The 18678-nt window shown below is 42.4% G+C and overlaps 1 protein-coding gene across 1 annotated transcript in view; it reads left to right on the forward strand.

The window, feature by feature from the left end:
- Positions 1-18678, forward strand: part of mgat5b (alpha-1,6-mannosylglycoprotein 6-beta-N-acetylglucosaminyltransferase B) — a 1090939-nt gene that overhangs the window by 945164 nt on the left and 127097 nt on the right. Inside the window, exon 11 of the mRNA XM_085963547.1 lies at positions 17176-17306. Coding sequence (XP_085819673.1) covers positions 17176-17306 — 131 coding nt within the window. The remainder of the gene's footprint in view (positions 1-17175; positions 17307-18678) is intronic.

Consider the following 18678-nt stretch of genomic DNA (forward strand, 5'->3'; position numbering starts at 1 on the left):
AGTTTTAATGACACTATTTATGCATTCCTGTAATATTATGTAATAAACTCAGTCTGCTGATGCTGGAAAGTACAGGGAGCTGGCTAGAATCAAATGAATAGAAAACAGAAACCTAACAAATAATAGTCACATTTATTACTGTTATAAGAAAGCGTGAGGTTTAAAAATGTGGTGCATTCTGCTGTTCAAGGAGATAAGTGTTCTATTATATATTGGACTAAATTCGAAATCTTGTTTGACATTAACAACTAGAGACCTGACTGCAGGCTGAAGAAAATTAATGGGATTTCTCTCCAGCCACCCTTGTTGTAAATCAGTTTGAATTTCCCCCCCCCCCCCCACTTTACTAAAACATTAAACTCCATCTTAAATTAGCATCATACAATTGGGGATTACATACTCTGTCAATGAAGGACAGATCTTAAGAGTTTCACTGTTTCATCCAATTATTCTCAATTTTATTAGTCACAACCCTTGTGCCAATGATTTTGTTTTATTTTAAATAATGTGAAGGGTGCCACAATCTCATTTTTACAAACATTCCTGGATGACTAAAACTGGGAAACACATTCCTGGTGAAATGTTGTGTTATTGCAAGTCAAACTTTCAGCTTCTCCTTGGTAGTTCAGTGAGTAAGTGTGTGACCTGCTGCGGTCTTGAGCTGAATAGCTCAAGAAAGCCTTAAGTTTGATCCCCAGTGTGGGCTAAATAAGTTTCTTTCAGTCCTGTTTAGTAACAGTGGAGAGAGTGATGGAGTCCACCATGACGTTATGTTGAAACATTATTTTAGGATCAGATCAGCCATGATCTTATTGAATGGCGGAGCAGGCTCGAGGGGCCGATTGGCCTACTCCTGCTCCTATTTCTTATGTTCTTATGTTCTTATTTTCAAAGGTTTCAACAGTGGAAACTTCACAAAAACCTGAATACAATGAATAATTTCTGTACAATCTAGACCGCTTTAACTTAACTTTTATTCTCAAGTAGTATCACTGTATTAGGAGTTCCTCTGCAACTGCTGGGTGTACTCTACCCCTTAAAACTCTTACAATGCTGTCATGCTGGATGCTGTGACAAGTGACAAGTTATAACTGCTGTAGCCTTCTCAGAATTTTATTTTCAGTTTTAGTCAAACAAAAATGTTTTAAAAAAATTCTATTGTGGTACCCATCACATTAATTATTAAGTCTTCTCCTTGCAAAATACTTTACCATGGCATCACTGCATCAAAATCAACACCTAGATATTCAAGAAATCTATTGGAAATATATTTTCTTACAAGCATTTAAGGTTATATCAATCTTTAAATGACTGGAGAAGCTGATGCTTGGCAGACATAACTGAGATCGCCTGGGTGATGTATATTCAGAAGACACCAATTACAGTACAGCAATTGATGTCTGCTGATCACACCTTGCGCGTTAAGCCACATCAATCCTCTGATCTAGCAATTCTGTCTTTTTCTTCTAGGATTTTGTCTTTTTTTCATTTTATTCTCTATTTGCTTTTTTACTCGGCATTTGCCTTCATCCTTTTTATTCTTTCTCATCCTCTGCTGTCAGTGCCTTTGCTGCAGTTATTTTAGCGGTATGTCTGTGCCTTTCATTGTCTCCACGTCTGGTATTTTTGTACCTCGTTGTTGTGTTCATCTTTTTCCCCTTTTTGTTGGCCTGTATCATTCGCATTTTCTGTTTTTCATGGTTCATTTGATAAAATCAGACGATTGAATGGTATGTTGATGGTGGAAGTGGAGATTAGAATCATTCGGGGAGTCGTTCATTTGGAAGGAGATCCTACACTCCGTGGCACTGTTGTACCCACTATCCCATCATATGGATTTTTAAAAAGTGGTAGCTGCACTCTGCTTAAAATGAGATGTGTCAGGAATCTTTATTAGCTCAAGCCGAGCAGTGGTGTGCAACTGCACTAAGTTCACTGTTCAGAGTGGAAAATCACTACAAAGGAAAGGACTAATATTTCATAGTAGTTACAGCATCTATCTTTGCAGTAACTGTATTGATTTAATAGCAGCTTTCAGTGTCCTCAAGTAGTAATCAGGGACAAATCTTCTATATCAACCAAAATGGGTTGAAACACAGTTCTATTTAAAGCAGTGTGAAGGCCTCGGAGCTGACAGTAATTCCCATTGTTGCAGACCTCTCGGATCCACAGCAATTACTTTTTCCCCGCTGTCGATTCTGGGCGCAGGCCCCTGCCCCTGCGCAGATAACCTGAGCCTGGAAATCCACACGTGTTAAAAGCCATCGCACAAGAGCACACTTCAGGTGAGAGTCTTGGTCTGCAAAGTCAAATCAATCTATTGTGAAGGATTTATTGTTTTTAAAAGAATATTGATTCCAAAATACATCTTCGTTGAAATTGTGAATACCGATCACATTATTGAGCCAAGTCCCTTGGAGGAGTTCCTCTGTCTGACAATGTGAGGGAGATGAATTAGCACATATCCCTTAAATAACATAATCACTGAAGCATTCTGAGCTGAATGATTCAGATTCTTCATACTGTTGGATTCTCTAATACCTCCACCAACACTTACTTATTAAGCAAAAAAAAGTTTTTAAACGCTACAGAAATATTTCACAATAACATACATCCATGATAATTCTTTGATGTTTGAAAGGGTTACTTTTGGCGATATACTTTCCTTAAACATGGAATAACACAAATTCCTGATTGTGTTGGATGACTACGATAACTAACTGAGACATTGAAAGCAGCATCAAAGGCAAAATGTCTGGTGCATTGCAAATGGGAATATTGGCTCTTGTTCAATATGAAAGTACCTAGTTAGCAATTTTCAAAGAAACATCATGAAACTGAATAGTGCTGACAGAAATCTGAACCAGATTATATTCACTCTGAGGATGATGGACATAAAAATGAGTTTATGAGTTTCTGAATATATGTGAAAGGGCATTGTTGTCAGGGTGTACTGTGATCATGGGGTTCATATAGAGGTAGGCAATGTGATTATACTTTGTCCAGGTGGATAGGCTATTCAATCTAGACAGGTTGGCAGGACCAGAGGACATAAGTATAAGTTATTTAAGCATAGAATTGGTTAGATGCTAGGAGGCACTTTTTTTCGCAGAGAGTCGTTGACTCAAGGAATTAGTTGCCAGCTCGTGCTGTGAGTGTGAATACACTGCAAGCATTCAAAAGGGAGCTGGACAAATTCTTGACAGTGGCCAACATATAGAAGGTAGGTGGTCATTGAGGGTTGTATCGCCCAGTCACCATGGTCTACTGCAGCTTTGGGATAGGAGAGGATTTTTTTCCTAAATTGGCCAGTGGCTTTTTCTCTATTTTTCCACTCTCTTATGTGATTGTATGGCTGCATGATAAAGATGGGCGGGAGCATAGGGATGCTGGTGTGCAGAAGTTACACCATGCCAGGATGGGACAGGCTCAATGGGCCAACTGGCCTTTACCTGTCCTCTTTCTCGTATGTTTGAGATTAAAGTAGTGTCATGTTGTCTGATGCATCAGTCATCTGATTCGTAAATGGATAGCGCATTGGCTGATACTGCAGTTTATTCCTTTGCAAAACTGGAAGGAGGCACAGGTACAAAGGTTTGGGTGATCTTGACTGCCACTGACAATGCAGCCCTATGGTTCATGTTGGCTGTAGGTATCCTTACAGAAAATGGTACAGCTTAGTAACAGCTCCATGCTGAGTCTGTGAAGCCAATTCCCTTTGGCCATTGCCATGTGCTGTAACCATTCTATGATTCTATGGGGGAAAAATTCAGTTGGTTGCGCCTCCTGTTAGCACCTTAAGAGGGCACTAACGGGACGCAAACCAACTCACGCCCGGGCGTGGCACTGCCCACGCCTCCCACAAAATTCAGCGGAAGTTTAATGGTGGCGCTAACCGGTAGCGCTCTGCGGCGCTGTGCCACTGGCGATGACGTCATTGGTGTGCACAGTGCCCCGCTCACGCCCCAGCCACGATCTTCGGAAGCGCCCCCTGACTTACCGCCGGACGCTATGTCTGACGGGGTCAGGGGGGCGTACCTGCGGCCAGGGAGGCGCAATTTAAAGGCGAGGTGCGGGCGGCCATTTTTGTTGCTGGCCGCCTGCCAGCACCTGCCTGTGCTCCCGTCCCAGACCTCCTGAAACGCGCCCCCCCCCCCCCGCGGAGTGCTGGCTACGCTCCAAGAGCCCGGCACTTCTCTTGAGTGCCGGGCTCTTTTGCCTGCACTCCTGATCCCCGGGGGCCCAGCTGGGCCCCAGGTCGCGCTGCACAAGGCCCCTCCCCTTTAAGAAGTGGAGAAAGGTCTGCAATACCGCGGCGCAACGTGCCGCAGCGCCGCAATATTGACTCACAGCACCCCAAGAGGGATGCGGGGCGCTTCCAGTAGTGCCCCGCTTCCCTCTTGAGGTGCAACCACTCAATTTCCGGCGCGGGGGTGCTAATTTTTCTGGGGCGCTACTTTTAGCGCCCCGGCGAAGTTAGCGCCCCAATTGGGGCGCTACTCAATTTTTAGCCCTATGATTTTACCTTGACTTGTTAACTGCCACAGGGCGGTGATGCCTTGTTGCTCCCTGAGCTCTATGATTACTCGTATTGGCAGACTTCTTTTGCCTGTGCACTCTTGTTGCATCTGTTTCTGTTCTGTTGAAGTCTGACAGATGGCTTTCCAGTAACTCATCAGACAATAATGAGCTATTTTTTAAGTTTGCCCAGAAAAAATATCTACAATAAAACATATTTAAAAATGAGCTAAACCTAGTGCTAAAAATGTACCATAAAAGTGGAAATAAAATAATGGCTACAGCACTACCAATGGTGGGTGAGTATTATCATAGTGTGACATGTTTTCATGGACAGTTTCCATTATAAATGTGGACATAGAAATTTATAATGGAGAAAGTTATCAGGAGTGCCTTGAAATAGTCAAGTCTCGAGGTAGCAAAGGCATGGGTGAGGGTTTCAGCAGCAGATGAGCTGAGGTAGGGGTGGAGTTGGGTGATATTACAGAGGTGGAAATAGGCCATCTTAGTGATGGCATGGATATTTGGTCGGAAGCTCATCTCGGGGTCAAATATGACACCAAGGTTGCAAACAGTCTGGTTCAGCCTCAGACAGTTGCCAGGGGAGGGATGGAGTCGGGGACAAGGGAACAGAGTTTGTGGCAAGGACCGAAGGCAATGTCTTTAGTTGTAGGAAATTTCTGCTCATCCAGTACTGGATGTCGGACAAGCAGCCTGACAATTTAGAGGCAGTAGAGGGGTCGAGAGAGGTGGTGGTGAGGTAGAGCTGGGTATCATCAGCATACATGTGGAAACTGACACCGTGTTTTCGGATGCTGTCACCGAGGGGCAGCATGTAGATGAGAAATAGGCGGGGCCCAAGGATAGATTCTTGGGGATACCAGAGGTAATGGTGTGGGAGCGGGAAGAGAATCCACTGCAGGTGATTCTTTGTCTGCAACTGGATTGATAAAAATGGAACCAGGCGAGTGCAGTCCCACCCAACTGGATGACGATGGAGAGGTGTTGGAGGAGGATGGTGTGGTCAACCGGTCAAGAAGGATGAGCAGGGATAGCTTACCTTTGTCACAGTCAAATAGGATGTCATTAGTGACTTTGGTAAGAGCTGTTTCGGTACTGTGGCAGGGGCGGAAACCTGATTGAAGGGATTCAAACATGGAGTTCCGGGACAGATGGGAAAGAGAGGGAGTTGGAAGTGAGTCATATTGGGCCAGAAATTAGGTTCGGGGGCTTGCCGCGCGTGCAAGCCCCCGATGTGCACTTACCCGGCGCGCTGACATTTCAATCCTGGCCCGCATTGCATTTCCTGTCACTGGCCTGCTTTAGGTCCTGCCGCGCTGTGCGTGCGTGACCCAGCGGCGTACTTAGTGCGATGAGCCGGCTGGGATCACATGAGCACTGGGCAACCAATGGGAGATTGCAAAAGTTCATTTATGAGTTTGATAGTAAGAACTGTCAAACTCATGAAAACTCCTGGCCCCAAAACACTACTTAAACTTGAAAGAAAATTTAAAAAAAATCACACTACTTAAATAAACTATAAATAAATGTAAAAAACTATTTTAAACAATAATTTTAAATTTTGAAAAAAATTATTATATAAAAAATCGGGACTAAAAATACACTTACCTTACTGTAAAGTCTTCAAAAAAAATGAACCTGTGGAAAATTTTTCTAATTTTACTTAATAGACCACTTACCTGTTAAAAGTAAGTACTTACGGCTGCTTTTTCCACGCGTAAAAACCGGAGTCTTTTCCCCACGGGCAACTCTAATAAAAAAAGGGAAGTTCAGCGCGCACGCGCTGCCTGATACGTCGTACGCGTTCCGCCTCTTAACCCCTTGGGTCAGAGGAGAGGAAATGCCGGTTTTCCCCGCATGCGCTGTGCATGCTGAAAACCGGCAATTCCTCCGGGCCCACGCGCGAGTACCCCGTCCGTACTCACGCGTTGGGACAGGAATTACTGGCCCATTGTCTCCTGTAAAATGTGAAAATAATTGTTTTTAAATGATTGCTCAATAATTTCTTAAATGCCATCACTATCTGTAGTAGTTTATTGCACCTTTAATAATCCTTGAATTTACAGACTTGTATTTGGTTTAACTCCATCATCCAGCCTCTTTGTGAGCTATGTCATTCTCTTTTTGAGAAACATCAGCTACAGGCAAATTAGTCCTCAGTGACATGCTATGTGACATCTAGATTTATCCTTCTCCCTCCAACATTAGTGTTTGAAAGGTACAAATTTAAGGTGCAGCCTTAGTACGTGCACATCTCTAATCTCTCTCACTGTTTTTAAACTATGTAGTTATTTGCAGAAAATGTCATTTGTGTCTGTCTAAGTGAATATATTCAATACTGCATTGCAACGTACTTAACTATTTCCAGAAAACCTGTTGTTATTCACAATGATTGTAAAGAAAGTATTAAACAGTTGATCACATAAATAACTTTTACAGAATTCTGTAAATAGCACTAATAACCACCTCTATTAACACTGGAGTCAATACATCCAAATCAAGTTCAACCTGAATATGGTTGGGTATAAAAGTATATTTGTTAAATAGTGCATACAGCCCCAATCTGCATCAGTAAATCTTATCATCGGCACCTAAATTTCAAAATAAGAAAGTTTTTAAATGCCCTTCATTACTCTCTATGGACACCTTGCAATTTTTTAATGTCCTTCTCTATCCAAATTTGTATTTTTCTCATATTAATTAAAGTTGCACTGCCACATCATTACTGCAAAATGTGTGTGTGTTTATATATTGCAGTGTCTAACCAGGAGCTAGTTTCTTCATAGTACCATCTATTCAGAAAATATGAAGAAACTAGGAATGCACAGTTTCCACAGTTACGCTGTGAACCTTCACTTTTCACTCCAGGGCTCATGTCAATCAAACAGCCAGAATCCAGGGGAGAAAAAAAGAAGTGAAGTTATTGTTATGAACATGCATGTCACGTCTTCCTAAAAATAACCTCTGCTGTGGGAACTTGAAGATCTTCAGAACAGATGGTACTGGAGAGAAAAAATTGTAACCGGGTCACCATTTGTGGCAACCTTTACCTGGTACAACTCATCCAGAACTGTACCATCTGCAATCTATTTTGCCTTGCGTCTCGTTTGCCTATCAACCCTGTCCTCACTGACCACCAATGGTTCTTCATTTCTCAACTCATCAACTTCAAAATCCTCGTACTCATCTACAAATCTCTCCACAGCCTTACTCCACCCTACCCTTGAAATGTCCTTCAGCCATACGACCCCACTCGTACCCTCTACCCACCTGACTCTGATCTATTGTGCATTCGCCCCTCTCTCCACTGTACCATCAGCGCCAGAGCCTTAAGTCATCTCCATCCTACACTATAGAATTCACTTCCTAAACCCCTCTGCCTTGCTATAACTCTCTCTATCTTCAAAACCCCCTGAAAACCTGCATGATCAACTGTGCCTTCAGACATCACTCTGATCTCCTTCTAGAGTCTGACTCCCAACTGTGAAATGGCTTGGGAAGTTTTGCTAACTTAAAGATGTTATTATAAGTGCAATTTGTGGTTGTTGTGTATGAAATTTTATGTTGATGTAGATAAACAAATAGGACGTATTCTTCTTTGTGAATTCCCAGCATCAAACACTCTTAATGCATCTATGGCATAGAATAAATGCAATGCAAAGCTATCCTTCACTGCCTCAACAATGTACTTAAACCCCAACTTCCGATAAGCACCCCCAGCTGATATTTAGGCTTGAACTTATTGAGGTAAAGCAAAGTCAGTAGTATAACTCTTACTGTACTTTAAAAATATTAAAGCTGTATTGGCTAGGGTGCAGAGCTCTACATGTGCATGCTTATACATTTATGCAGAACCCTCTTCTGGCTGAGCTATTGGGAGTTAAGGTAATCTGCAGCCCACAGTGCAAACTACACATACCAGTCTCAGGCTGGTAAGTGCAATATAACAGTAGCTTTAATGGTATTTATTTATCCAGAATATCAAACCATCCAGACTTTCTGAAAAGAACTGCCCAATGTATTACTTTATTATTCTGCAAAATCCCTATCCGCCCAGTAAAGGAATACTGTAGTCCTATTTACAAATTGTAGAGCTAGCCCATCTCTTACTCCTGCACTCAGCATGGTTCAATGTCATGAAGATCAATTGGCAAGTAATCAAAAGAATACGCCACAAACTCTGTGAAACAAAATATACTGTGATGTCTTCAAACTTAATGCTACAGGCTGAAGCCTAGAGAAACGTTAGAGTCATAGGTACATCGCATTGTGTGTATTCACTCAGTTTAAAACCGTTAACTCTGTCATAACCAGTGATGCACAAAAATGTCGCAGGGTACTTGAAGAATAAGAGGCAAATCAAAAGGTTTTTTTCTGCATCAGCAAGGTTATTAGATCGACCAGCATTACCTTTTATGCTGCGATCTCATTTGCAAATCAGCTTTTACCACTGGAAAAGTGATTTGATGTGGTCCCACACCACAGAAAAACACAGTACACCTAGAACAGTTCAAGTGGAAAGAACAAACAACATCATTTCAGAAGCTATCACGGTGTAGTTATCCAAACAAGAAAGCAACACAAGATTTTTTTTGCTGTATGTTTGAAGTAGATTCATATTTATTTTTGCTGTACGTCACCTAATTGAAGTAGATTAATAATAATTGGTTCAGTTGTAGTGGATCGCTGCTCATTTTGGCACCAGTGGATGGGGGCAGTAACCATGCTAAAACGGCTAGATGTATTTAAATGAGGCAGTAATCATGGTAACATCATGCATCCCATGTTCTATCATTACCATTTAATTTACACTGTGCTTCTATCATGCCAGTATAAAATGGCCACCCAGCAATGTTAAATGCTATAGAAAAGGCAGAACATGATTCAAGAGGCTTACCTGCTCCATTCAACGGATTCACAGAAAGCTTCTATCTCGGCTGGTTTTGATTTTTTTTAAATGTTGTTTTAGTACTGACATCTATATATCTATCTTTCTGCCTCCTGTTGTGGGGCTTCAATTTCTCCCCCCCCCCGCCACCAATATCCACAATTCTAGATGCCACGGTGGGTTTTACTTTTGGAATGCCCCTGCTTTTTTGGGGGAGGGGTAGGGGGAAAGCGAGAAAGCAATGGAGGAAGGCCAGGCTGGGTGCAGGAAGGACATGACACCCAGCCATCAGTATCCCCAAAGGGAATTGACTCAACCATTATTTCTTCAAAGAGCCATGTGAATGATCATACAGCTAAAGAAGCTTTTGTAGGTTTAAACATCCTGAGGATGGCTTGGAGGAAAAGGAAAATTGGTCAGAAGCAGACTTCAGCACTTCAAGCTGCACAGCTCCTGCCCCATCCTCCCCAACTCCTTCATGGCATTTTAGATACCCCAGCACCAGTCTAGAGACACCCACTTGGGAAGAAGCAGTTAGTGAGTCAGACGGGCTTTCACAGGGTGAAACACTGAGCACTAGTGAAAATGAGGACCTGAGAGTGGAAAGGGGAGTGAGCTGTTCCTCCACAGAGGGTGAAGAAATGTCCACCTTCAGCTGAGGCGCTATGGGATCCAGATCTCAAGGATCCAGTCTTTGAAAGATCAGCCAATGTAGACAGCGTCCATGCATATGATTTATAGAATGAATAAGTGGGAATGTTATGAATTGCAAGACCCATCTGAATAGAGTATCAATGATTATTTTCTACAGTGTTGAGTTGCTGCCTCACTAATGTGACAAAGGTCATGCCTGGAAAGATCCATTGGCAAAATAATTTAAGACAGTGGCTGACATAAATCGTGCCATTTATGTAGAAAGGACTTATGAAATATACTGGGCGGCCTGCGGGTGGCGCTGTCCAGGGAGAGTATAAATACTCGGGCACGGGCCCAGCTTGCTCAGGGACATTTTGTAAACAGGAACTAGTGAAGGCTAACTAGACTTCCATGTTGTGAAACAGTCGATTAAAGCCTTGTTTAATACTCTGACCAAGTGCCTAGTAGTTTTCTTACATCAGTGGCCGCTTTCACTGTTACAGATAAGCTTGTGTTACTCATTCAAGTAGGCTGCAGGACTTCAGCCAGTAGCTGGCTTAACTCACCAATAGCTTTCTGAGGCAATAATAGACAAATAAATCCAAGTAAGGGCTATAAGCCTGTGGCCTAGAAATTCGTCTTGGCCGGTGGTGCAAAACGAGCGGTATCGGATCGGCCAACCGTTATACGCAGCGCCTGATATATTCGGTTCTATTGACTGCAGTGGAACTGAATATCAGGCACTGTGTATAACGGGCGGCCGATCCAATACTGCCCGATTTGCGCCACCATCAAAGACGAATTTCTAGGCCTGTAAACCCTATCAAGTGAACATTGACATGCTGGAAACAAGTATGTTTCTCTGATGTCTAACTTCTATTTCCTTATCTTCCTCATCTTCACAAGGGAGGAGAGTGGTTCCCATTGGGAAATCCATTTCCTCAGTGCAGAATTTAAGTGTGTCCAGTACTCACTTTCATGTCAGGAGAACTCTTCAGTGAAGCTCCAGAGCACAAAGTAACAATCACTATCCTGCCAGATTTATAAAAAAAGATGCAGTACGTTCACCAAAAATAACCTCTACTATGCAGCATCTGCCTCGGAGATACCGCTAAACTGCTCATACCATCACTTATATAATGGTGGTGTTTGCCAATGTTGGGTTAGGGTCTCTAATTAGGGGAAATTGCAGGGAGAGCTTGGCTGTTCCCATCCAGCTCCATTTAACTGCAGAGGGGCGAGCAATCATCAGCTTGACGGTTTTTGGAAAGGAGAATTTTTGAGTGGCCATTTCTTGGTCCAGGATTCCGCCTTAAAATTGCCTGAAAATGGGCAGTATTTCAAATCAAAATCCAGTCCCATGCCTCTAATAAAGAAAAATGTATTGCTACTTTAATTTATTGGTTGTTGAATTCATAATCATGTGAAACTTCTACCTAGCTACCTGATATTTTACACTCAATATAAAGCCTGTGTGTGTGTGTCATAAATCATTGTTAAACTGGGTCAATACATTTATTCTTTTGATGAAACCCTGAAAGTAGCAAGCCCAGCACCAGTTGTAATCGTGATGTGGAAATGGTAGGAAAAGTCAATAAGATGTACCCAGCGAATATTATCTTCACCAAGCAATAAATGTACTCTTCTGGAATATGATCACTTCTGTATATTTTGACTAAGATTGATGGGCCAAGCATAAGTAAAACATCAGAATTTAAGTTATAGAGGCAGAAATATTTGAAAACATTAGCAGAATCTAAAACCTGTAGCAAAAAAAAAATTCCTGTAAATGAATTGTTGATTCTCTAGAGAGGAGGGAAATGATTACACTGTTATTTAGTTGTCAGCTCGTGATATAGGACAATCTGTCTTCTGTTTATTACTGATGTCTGCAGCAAGACAAAAATGGCTCACAAAATATCAACTCATCTGGCAAAATAATGGGGGTGAACCTTTCTGCTTCTGCTATTCCTGTAATAAATTACACAGGAATTTTTCAAACTGCCTGAGGTGGACACAGCTATCAAGGGAACTACTGCCTTTGTGGTGTGTACAGTGATTGGTTTACTTGAGAATTGAATGTTTAAACATCAGGCAATAGAATCATTGATGGGACGGTGAGGTCAGAAGAGCAGAGATGGATGTTCAAGTTAATTCACATTTCAGGCAGAGCACTTAAAATTAGGAGTCAAGGCGGGAGGGGTGCGACCGGGAATGCCAGATTGATAGACTGGCTTGCTGTTGGGCGGGACATGGGGGACGTAGATCGCGGATCAGACATCGGGGGGTGGGCTCAGAGATCACGGGTCGGACATTGGGGAGACCTGAAGATCACGAGTCAGACATCGCGGGGGGGCAGAGATCGTAATCTGTACATGTGGGTGGGGGGGGCAGAGATTGTGGGGCAGACATTGCGGGGGGATGAGTCGGAGATCACAGGTTAAATCAGAAAGAGAGCTAAAATTGGAGGCACGCAGCCTCATTAAAATTCGGGACCCGCCTCCGAAAAGCAGGTTAGTTTCCTCCCCAACCAGACGTAGGCGGGTTGAGGTCGGGTTTCACATTTTAAAATGTTTTAACCTCCCTGACTCCCACCATCCGCCTGCCCATGGTTCATGGAAAATTGTATGTTAGTGATTATGCAAATGAGTTTGAGCAGAAATTTGAAGCCTAAATTCACTTCCGAAAAACCAGCGCAATTTCGAGTGCAATTTACGCCCGGATTGTCGGTTGCACCCAAAGCGGAAACTCTACCCCAACGCCATTAAAAACGCTGAAGTAATACCCTCAGTTTGAGATGTGATTGCTAAGTCTATGTGCTCTACACCTGAATTAATCTGGAATTGAGACACAACATGGTCCAATAACCAGTGGGGTCGTACTCTTCGCTAGACCATCAGGGAACCAAATGCTCTACCAGACTTGGATTGTTACAATTACATTGCAAAGAATTGCAATACATACTCCCAATGGACTCCAGTAAACTTACCCAGCATTTATTGTCCATTACTGAAGTATGGATTACAGCTCGGCAATATTCCATGTGCGCTGGATTGAATAATTGAAATTGTTCTCCTGGAGATTTTGCTCAAATAGTTTTGTAAGTCGAGGAGAAATGTCATAAATTTTCATCTGGAAAGTTTTAGCTGGCTTTGAAATTACTTGTGGGATAATAAATACAACATAATGTAAGGTAATACATGCATCTGAAAGGTTATCCACTTAATGTGATCATAACTATTATCCCACAGTGTAATTTCAAGGCCACTCTCATTCAAAAGATTGGATTAATTTATGACAGTGCAAGTTGAAAAAAGTGGATTCAGTTGGTCAAATCACCTAGTCTTGCTTCATATTTTTTTGTTTCTTGTATATTTTATAAAGTACAGACTGAAGAGCAAAACTGGGCACTCATAATCATTTGCATATATCAGTACATTGTCATAAAGTTGCTTAACTGAGAGTTCAAAGTTGGAGTTTGTTTCTGTTGTGGTACATATGCTGTTAAAAAACAAGTTCACTCACAGAACATAGGTGGCGTTGATTTTGAATTTCAACAGGAACTGCAGTGCGGTGGGCTTTGTGCCCACCCACGACTCCTGGCACTGATCCTGGTGACCAGTGGGGAAATGACATAGAAACATAGAAGATAGGAGCAGGAGTAGGCCATTCGGCCCCTCGAGCCTGCTCCGCCATTCAATGAGATCATGGCTGATCATCCAAATTCAGTACCCTGTTCCTGCCTTCTCTCCATATCCCTTGATCCCTTTAGCCTTAAGAAATATATCCAACTCCTTCTTGAATATATTTAATGAATTGGCCTCTACTGCCTTCTTTGGGAGAGAATTCCACAGGTTCACCACTCTCTGGGTGAAGAAATTCCTCCTCATCTCTGTCCTAAATGGCTTACCCCTTATCCTTAGACTGTGACCCCTGGTCCTGGACTCCCCGACCATCGAGAACATCCTTCCAGCATCTAGTCTGCTTAGCCCTGTTAGAATTTTATAAGTTTCAATGAGATCCCCTCTCATTCTTCTAAACTCCAGGGAGTACAAGCCCAATCGACCCAATCTCTCCTCATACGTCATTCCTGCCATCCCAGGTATCAGCCTGGTGAATCTTCCCTGCACTCCTTCCATGGCAAGAACATCCTTTCTCAGAGAAGGCGACCAAAACTGCACAGAATACTCCAGATGTGGTCTCACCAAGGCCCTGTACAACTGCAGCAAGACATCCTTTTCCCTGTACTCAAACCCTCTCGCTACAAAGGCCAACATACCATTTGCCTTCTTAACCGCCTGCTGCACCTGCATGCTTTCAGCAACTGGTGCACAAGGACACCCAGGTCTCGTTGCACTTCCCCTTCTCCCAATCTATTGCCATTCAGATAATAATCTGCCTTCCTGTTTTTGACACCAAAGTGGATAACCTCGCATTTATCCACGTTATATTGCATCTGCCATGCTTCTGCCCAATCACCCAACCCTGTCCAAATCATACTGGAGTTTCTCGGTATCCTCCTCACAGCACACACGCCCACCCAGCTTTGTGTCGTCTGCAAACTTGGAGATATTACATCAAATCCCCTCGTCCAGATCATTTATATTGTGAATAGCTGGGGTCCAAGGCCCGATCCCTGCGGTACCCCACTAGTCACTGCCTGCCACTTGGAAAAAGAGCCGTTTATTCCAACTCTTTGCTTTCTGTCTGCCAACCAGTTCTCTATCCATGTCAATACCTTGCCCCCAATCCCATGTACCTTAATTTTACACGCTAATCTCTTACGCGGAACCTTATCGAAAGCCTTTTGAAAATCCAAATACACCACATCCACTGGTTCTCCCTTATCTATTTTACCAGTTACATCCTCAAAAAATTCCAGTAGATTAGTCAAGCACGATTTACCTTTTGTAAAGCTATGTTGACTTTGTCCGATCCGGTCACTTTTTTCCAAGTGCTCTGCTATTACATCCTTTTTAATGGACGCTAGCATTTTCCCCACTACCGATGTCAGGCTTACCGGTCTGTAATTTCCTGTTTTCTCTCTACCACCCTTTTTGAACAGTGGGGTAACATTAGCTACCCGCCAATCCTTGGGTACTGTTCCAGAGTCTATCGAATTTTGGAAGATGACCAGCAATGCATCTACTATTTCTAGGGCCACTTCCTTAAGTACCCTAGGATGTAGATTATCAGGCCCTGGTGATTTATTGGCCCTCAATCACATCAATTTCCCTAACACCATTTCCCTACAAATACTGATTTCTATCAGTTCCTCCCTTTCATTAGACCCTATGTTCCCCGACATCTTTGGGAGGTTATTTGTGTCCTCCTTTGTGAAGACAGAACCAAAGTATGTATTTAATTGGTCTGCCATTTCTTTGTTCCCCATTATAAATTCCCCTGATTCTGACTGCAAGGGACCTATGCTTGACTTCACCAATCTTTTTCTCTTCACATATCTATAAAAGCTTTTACAGTCAGTTTTTATGTTCCCTGCAAGCTTACTCTCATACTCTATTTCCCCCCTCTTAATTAATCCCTTTGTCCTACTTTGTTGGATCCTAAACTGCTCCCAATCCTCAGGTTTACTGCTTTTTCTGGCCAATTTATATGTCCTCTCCTTGGATCTTATGCTATCCCTAATTTCCCTTGTTAGCCACGGTTGAGTCACCTTTTTTGTTTTATTTTTATGCCAAACTGGGATGAACAAATTCTGTAGTTCATCCATGCGGTCTTTGAATGTTTGCTATTGCCCATCCACCGTCAACCCTTTGAGTGACATTCCCCAATCAATCCTACCCAACTCGCACCTCATACCATCGTAGTCTCCTTTATTTAAATTCAGGACCCTAGTCTCTGAGTCAACTATTTCACTCTCCATCTTAATGAAGAATTCTATCATATTATGATCGCTCCGACCCAAGGGGCCTCGCACAAGATTGCTAATTAATCCTTTCTCATTACATAATACCCAGTCTAAGATGGCCTGATCTCTAGTTGGTTCCTCGACATGAGGGAATGGTTCCCTGGTTGATTCCCCTCTGCTGCTTGTCCCAGTGTTGCCCAAAGATGGATAGAAAAGAGAAGAATATTTTGCCCATTGCATCTGGTTAGATACCTTAGGGAGATGCCAAGCCATTCAAATACGACCATATTTGGGGTTTTATTTGAATATATGTTTGATAGGCAGCTCTACTTGAGTTTAAAACATGCATATTTAGATTTCCTTTGTCCTGGTCTATTTTGATAAGTATTTCCCAATATCTCTTATATCCATTAGCAGTCCCATCCCAAGCCAAAAGAGAGGGACAAATAGGCAAACTGCCACATAATGTTATGGGGTGTTTTGTCCAGTCTAGTTTTCATTGCGGGTTAGCACAGCAGACATAATTCTTTTGTTTTTTTTCTATTTTCTGCAATAGTAAACATAGTTATTCTGAATCCAGCATCTGTCATTGCTTCTCTTTACTTATCCATTTGCTGTTTAATAAATCTGTTTGGCAGTTAATAGCCAAAGCCACTGTCTGGTGAAGAGTTTATTTTACCATCTTTGACATCGATCATGTGAGAGCATGATATAACCAGTAGTCAAAATACAGTAACAAGGATCCCTGGGGTATTTTTTTTAAACAAGTGCAGACGATGCTTCTTCCATGACTCCACAGATAGGTCTAATTGACTTCTCCATACTTCTAGCCAGATTTTTTAGGGTATTTTTGCATAGTCAAGTGATTCCTGTAGGCTATTCTGCTCAAAATGACAGTGATAACAACTGATTATATATGGTGATGTGTTGTGGTATTTTACCGGGCTGTGTGAAAATATTTATGCTGATAGACTAAAACACTACGCAAAATTTAAATTGGATGCTACTAAATAATACCAAAAGGAATTTCTTCCACTTTTTCACATTCTTTTAGCTGCTATGTTATGAGAAATATCTATGTGATCCAGCTTGAAAACCGTACGGTTGGAATAAAGCCAGATATGAACTGATAACAAAACTGATTATTTTGCATGTTGTCCTATTTTTATTGTTCTGGTTCAACAGTTTTAATGTTCTACATCTCTTCTGTTTAACACAATGTTTCCAATTTGTTTCTTGATAGCACATAGTCCTGACAACTCATTTATGGGTTTTGTTGCTGAGATACTGAATGACACTGAGAAAGAGGCCATTCAATCAAGCAAGGTCAGCAACATGGCAGTTGTCTATGGAAAAGATGCTAATATGTGGAAGGTAGGAAGATTTTTTTTTATGGTTACAGTATTGTTCCAATGTGTAAGCTGCAAGATTCTGATCACAAAAATTAAAAATGAGAGAAAATACATTAAAAATCAAACCAAAAGAATATAATTCCATGATCTGTCAATAACGAGTCTCTTTTTCAATCCCATCTCATAAATCCCTTATCTACGTCATAAGCTTTATTGTCCTAATGACATTGCTCCTTACAGGTCTACATGGGTTGTGCTTCCATAGCCAGTGATTGTGTATCATCTTTTGTGACTTGTCCACCTAAGTCCATAATGTTCAGGTGTGGAGATGCCGGAGTTGGACTGGGGTGGACAAATGTAAGAAGTCACACAACACCAGGTTATAGTCCAACAGCTTTATTTGAAATCACAAGCTTTCGGAGCGCTGCTCCTTCGTCAGGTGAAGTGGAGAGATGCATAAAGACACAGCTTATATAGTCAGAGAATAATGTCAGATGTTTACAGGTAATCTTTCTAACTGCCATTTATCACACCTCGGCAGAGAGATAATCACAGCAATCAACGGTGTGAATGGTGTCCAAACAGGTCAGTCAGGAAAACATTACATTAAAGAACAATGAGGTGGGGTCACAAGGGGTCAAATGTTGCAGATGCTGGGGTCTGTGTGAAAATCAAAAAAACAGACAAAAAACATTTTTTTTGCTGGAAATCACAGCAGGTCCGGCCGCATCTGTGTAGAGAGAACAAGCCAACGACGACTCAAGTCTGGATGACCCTACGTCAGGTGGGGTTACATGTAGCGTGACATGAACCCAAGATCCCGGTTCAGGCCGTCCTCATGGGTGCGGAACTTGGCTATCAGTTTCTGCTCGACAATTTTGCGTTGTCGTGTGTCTCGAAGGCCGCCTTGGAGAATGCTTACCTGAAGATCGGAGGCTGAATGTCCTTGACTGCTGAAGTGTTCCCTGACTGGGAGGGAACACTCCTGCCTGGCGATTGTTGCGCGGTGTCCGTTCATCCGTTGTCGCAGTGTCTGCATGGTCTCGCCGATGTACCATGCTCCGGGGTATCCTTTCCTGCAACGTATGAGGTAGACAACGTTGGCCAAGTCACATGAGTATGTACCATGTACCTGGTGGGTGGTGTCCTCACGTGTGATGATAGAAACATAAAAACATAGAAGATAGGAGCAGGAGTAGGCCATTCGGCCCTTCGAGCCTGCTCCGCCATTCAATGAGATCATGGCTGATCATTCAAATTCAGTACCCTGTCCCTGCCTTCTCCCCATATCCCTTGATCCCTTTAGCCTTAAGAAATATATCCAACTCTTTCTTGAATATATTTAATGAACTGGCCTCCACCGCCCTCTGTGGCAGAGAATTCCACAGGTTCAC

The sequence above is a fragment of the Somniosus microcephalus genome, chromosome 21 (assembly GCF_052327205.1).
Source record: "Somniosus microcephalus isolate GS21.2 chromosome 21, FLI_Smic_1.0, whole genome shotgun sequence".
Taxonomy (NCBI): Eukaryota; Metazoa; Chordata; class Chondrichthyes; order Squaliformes; family Somniosidae; genus Somniosus; species Somniosus microcephalus.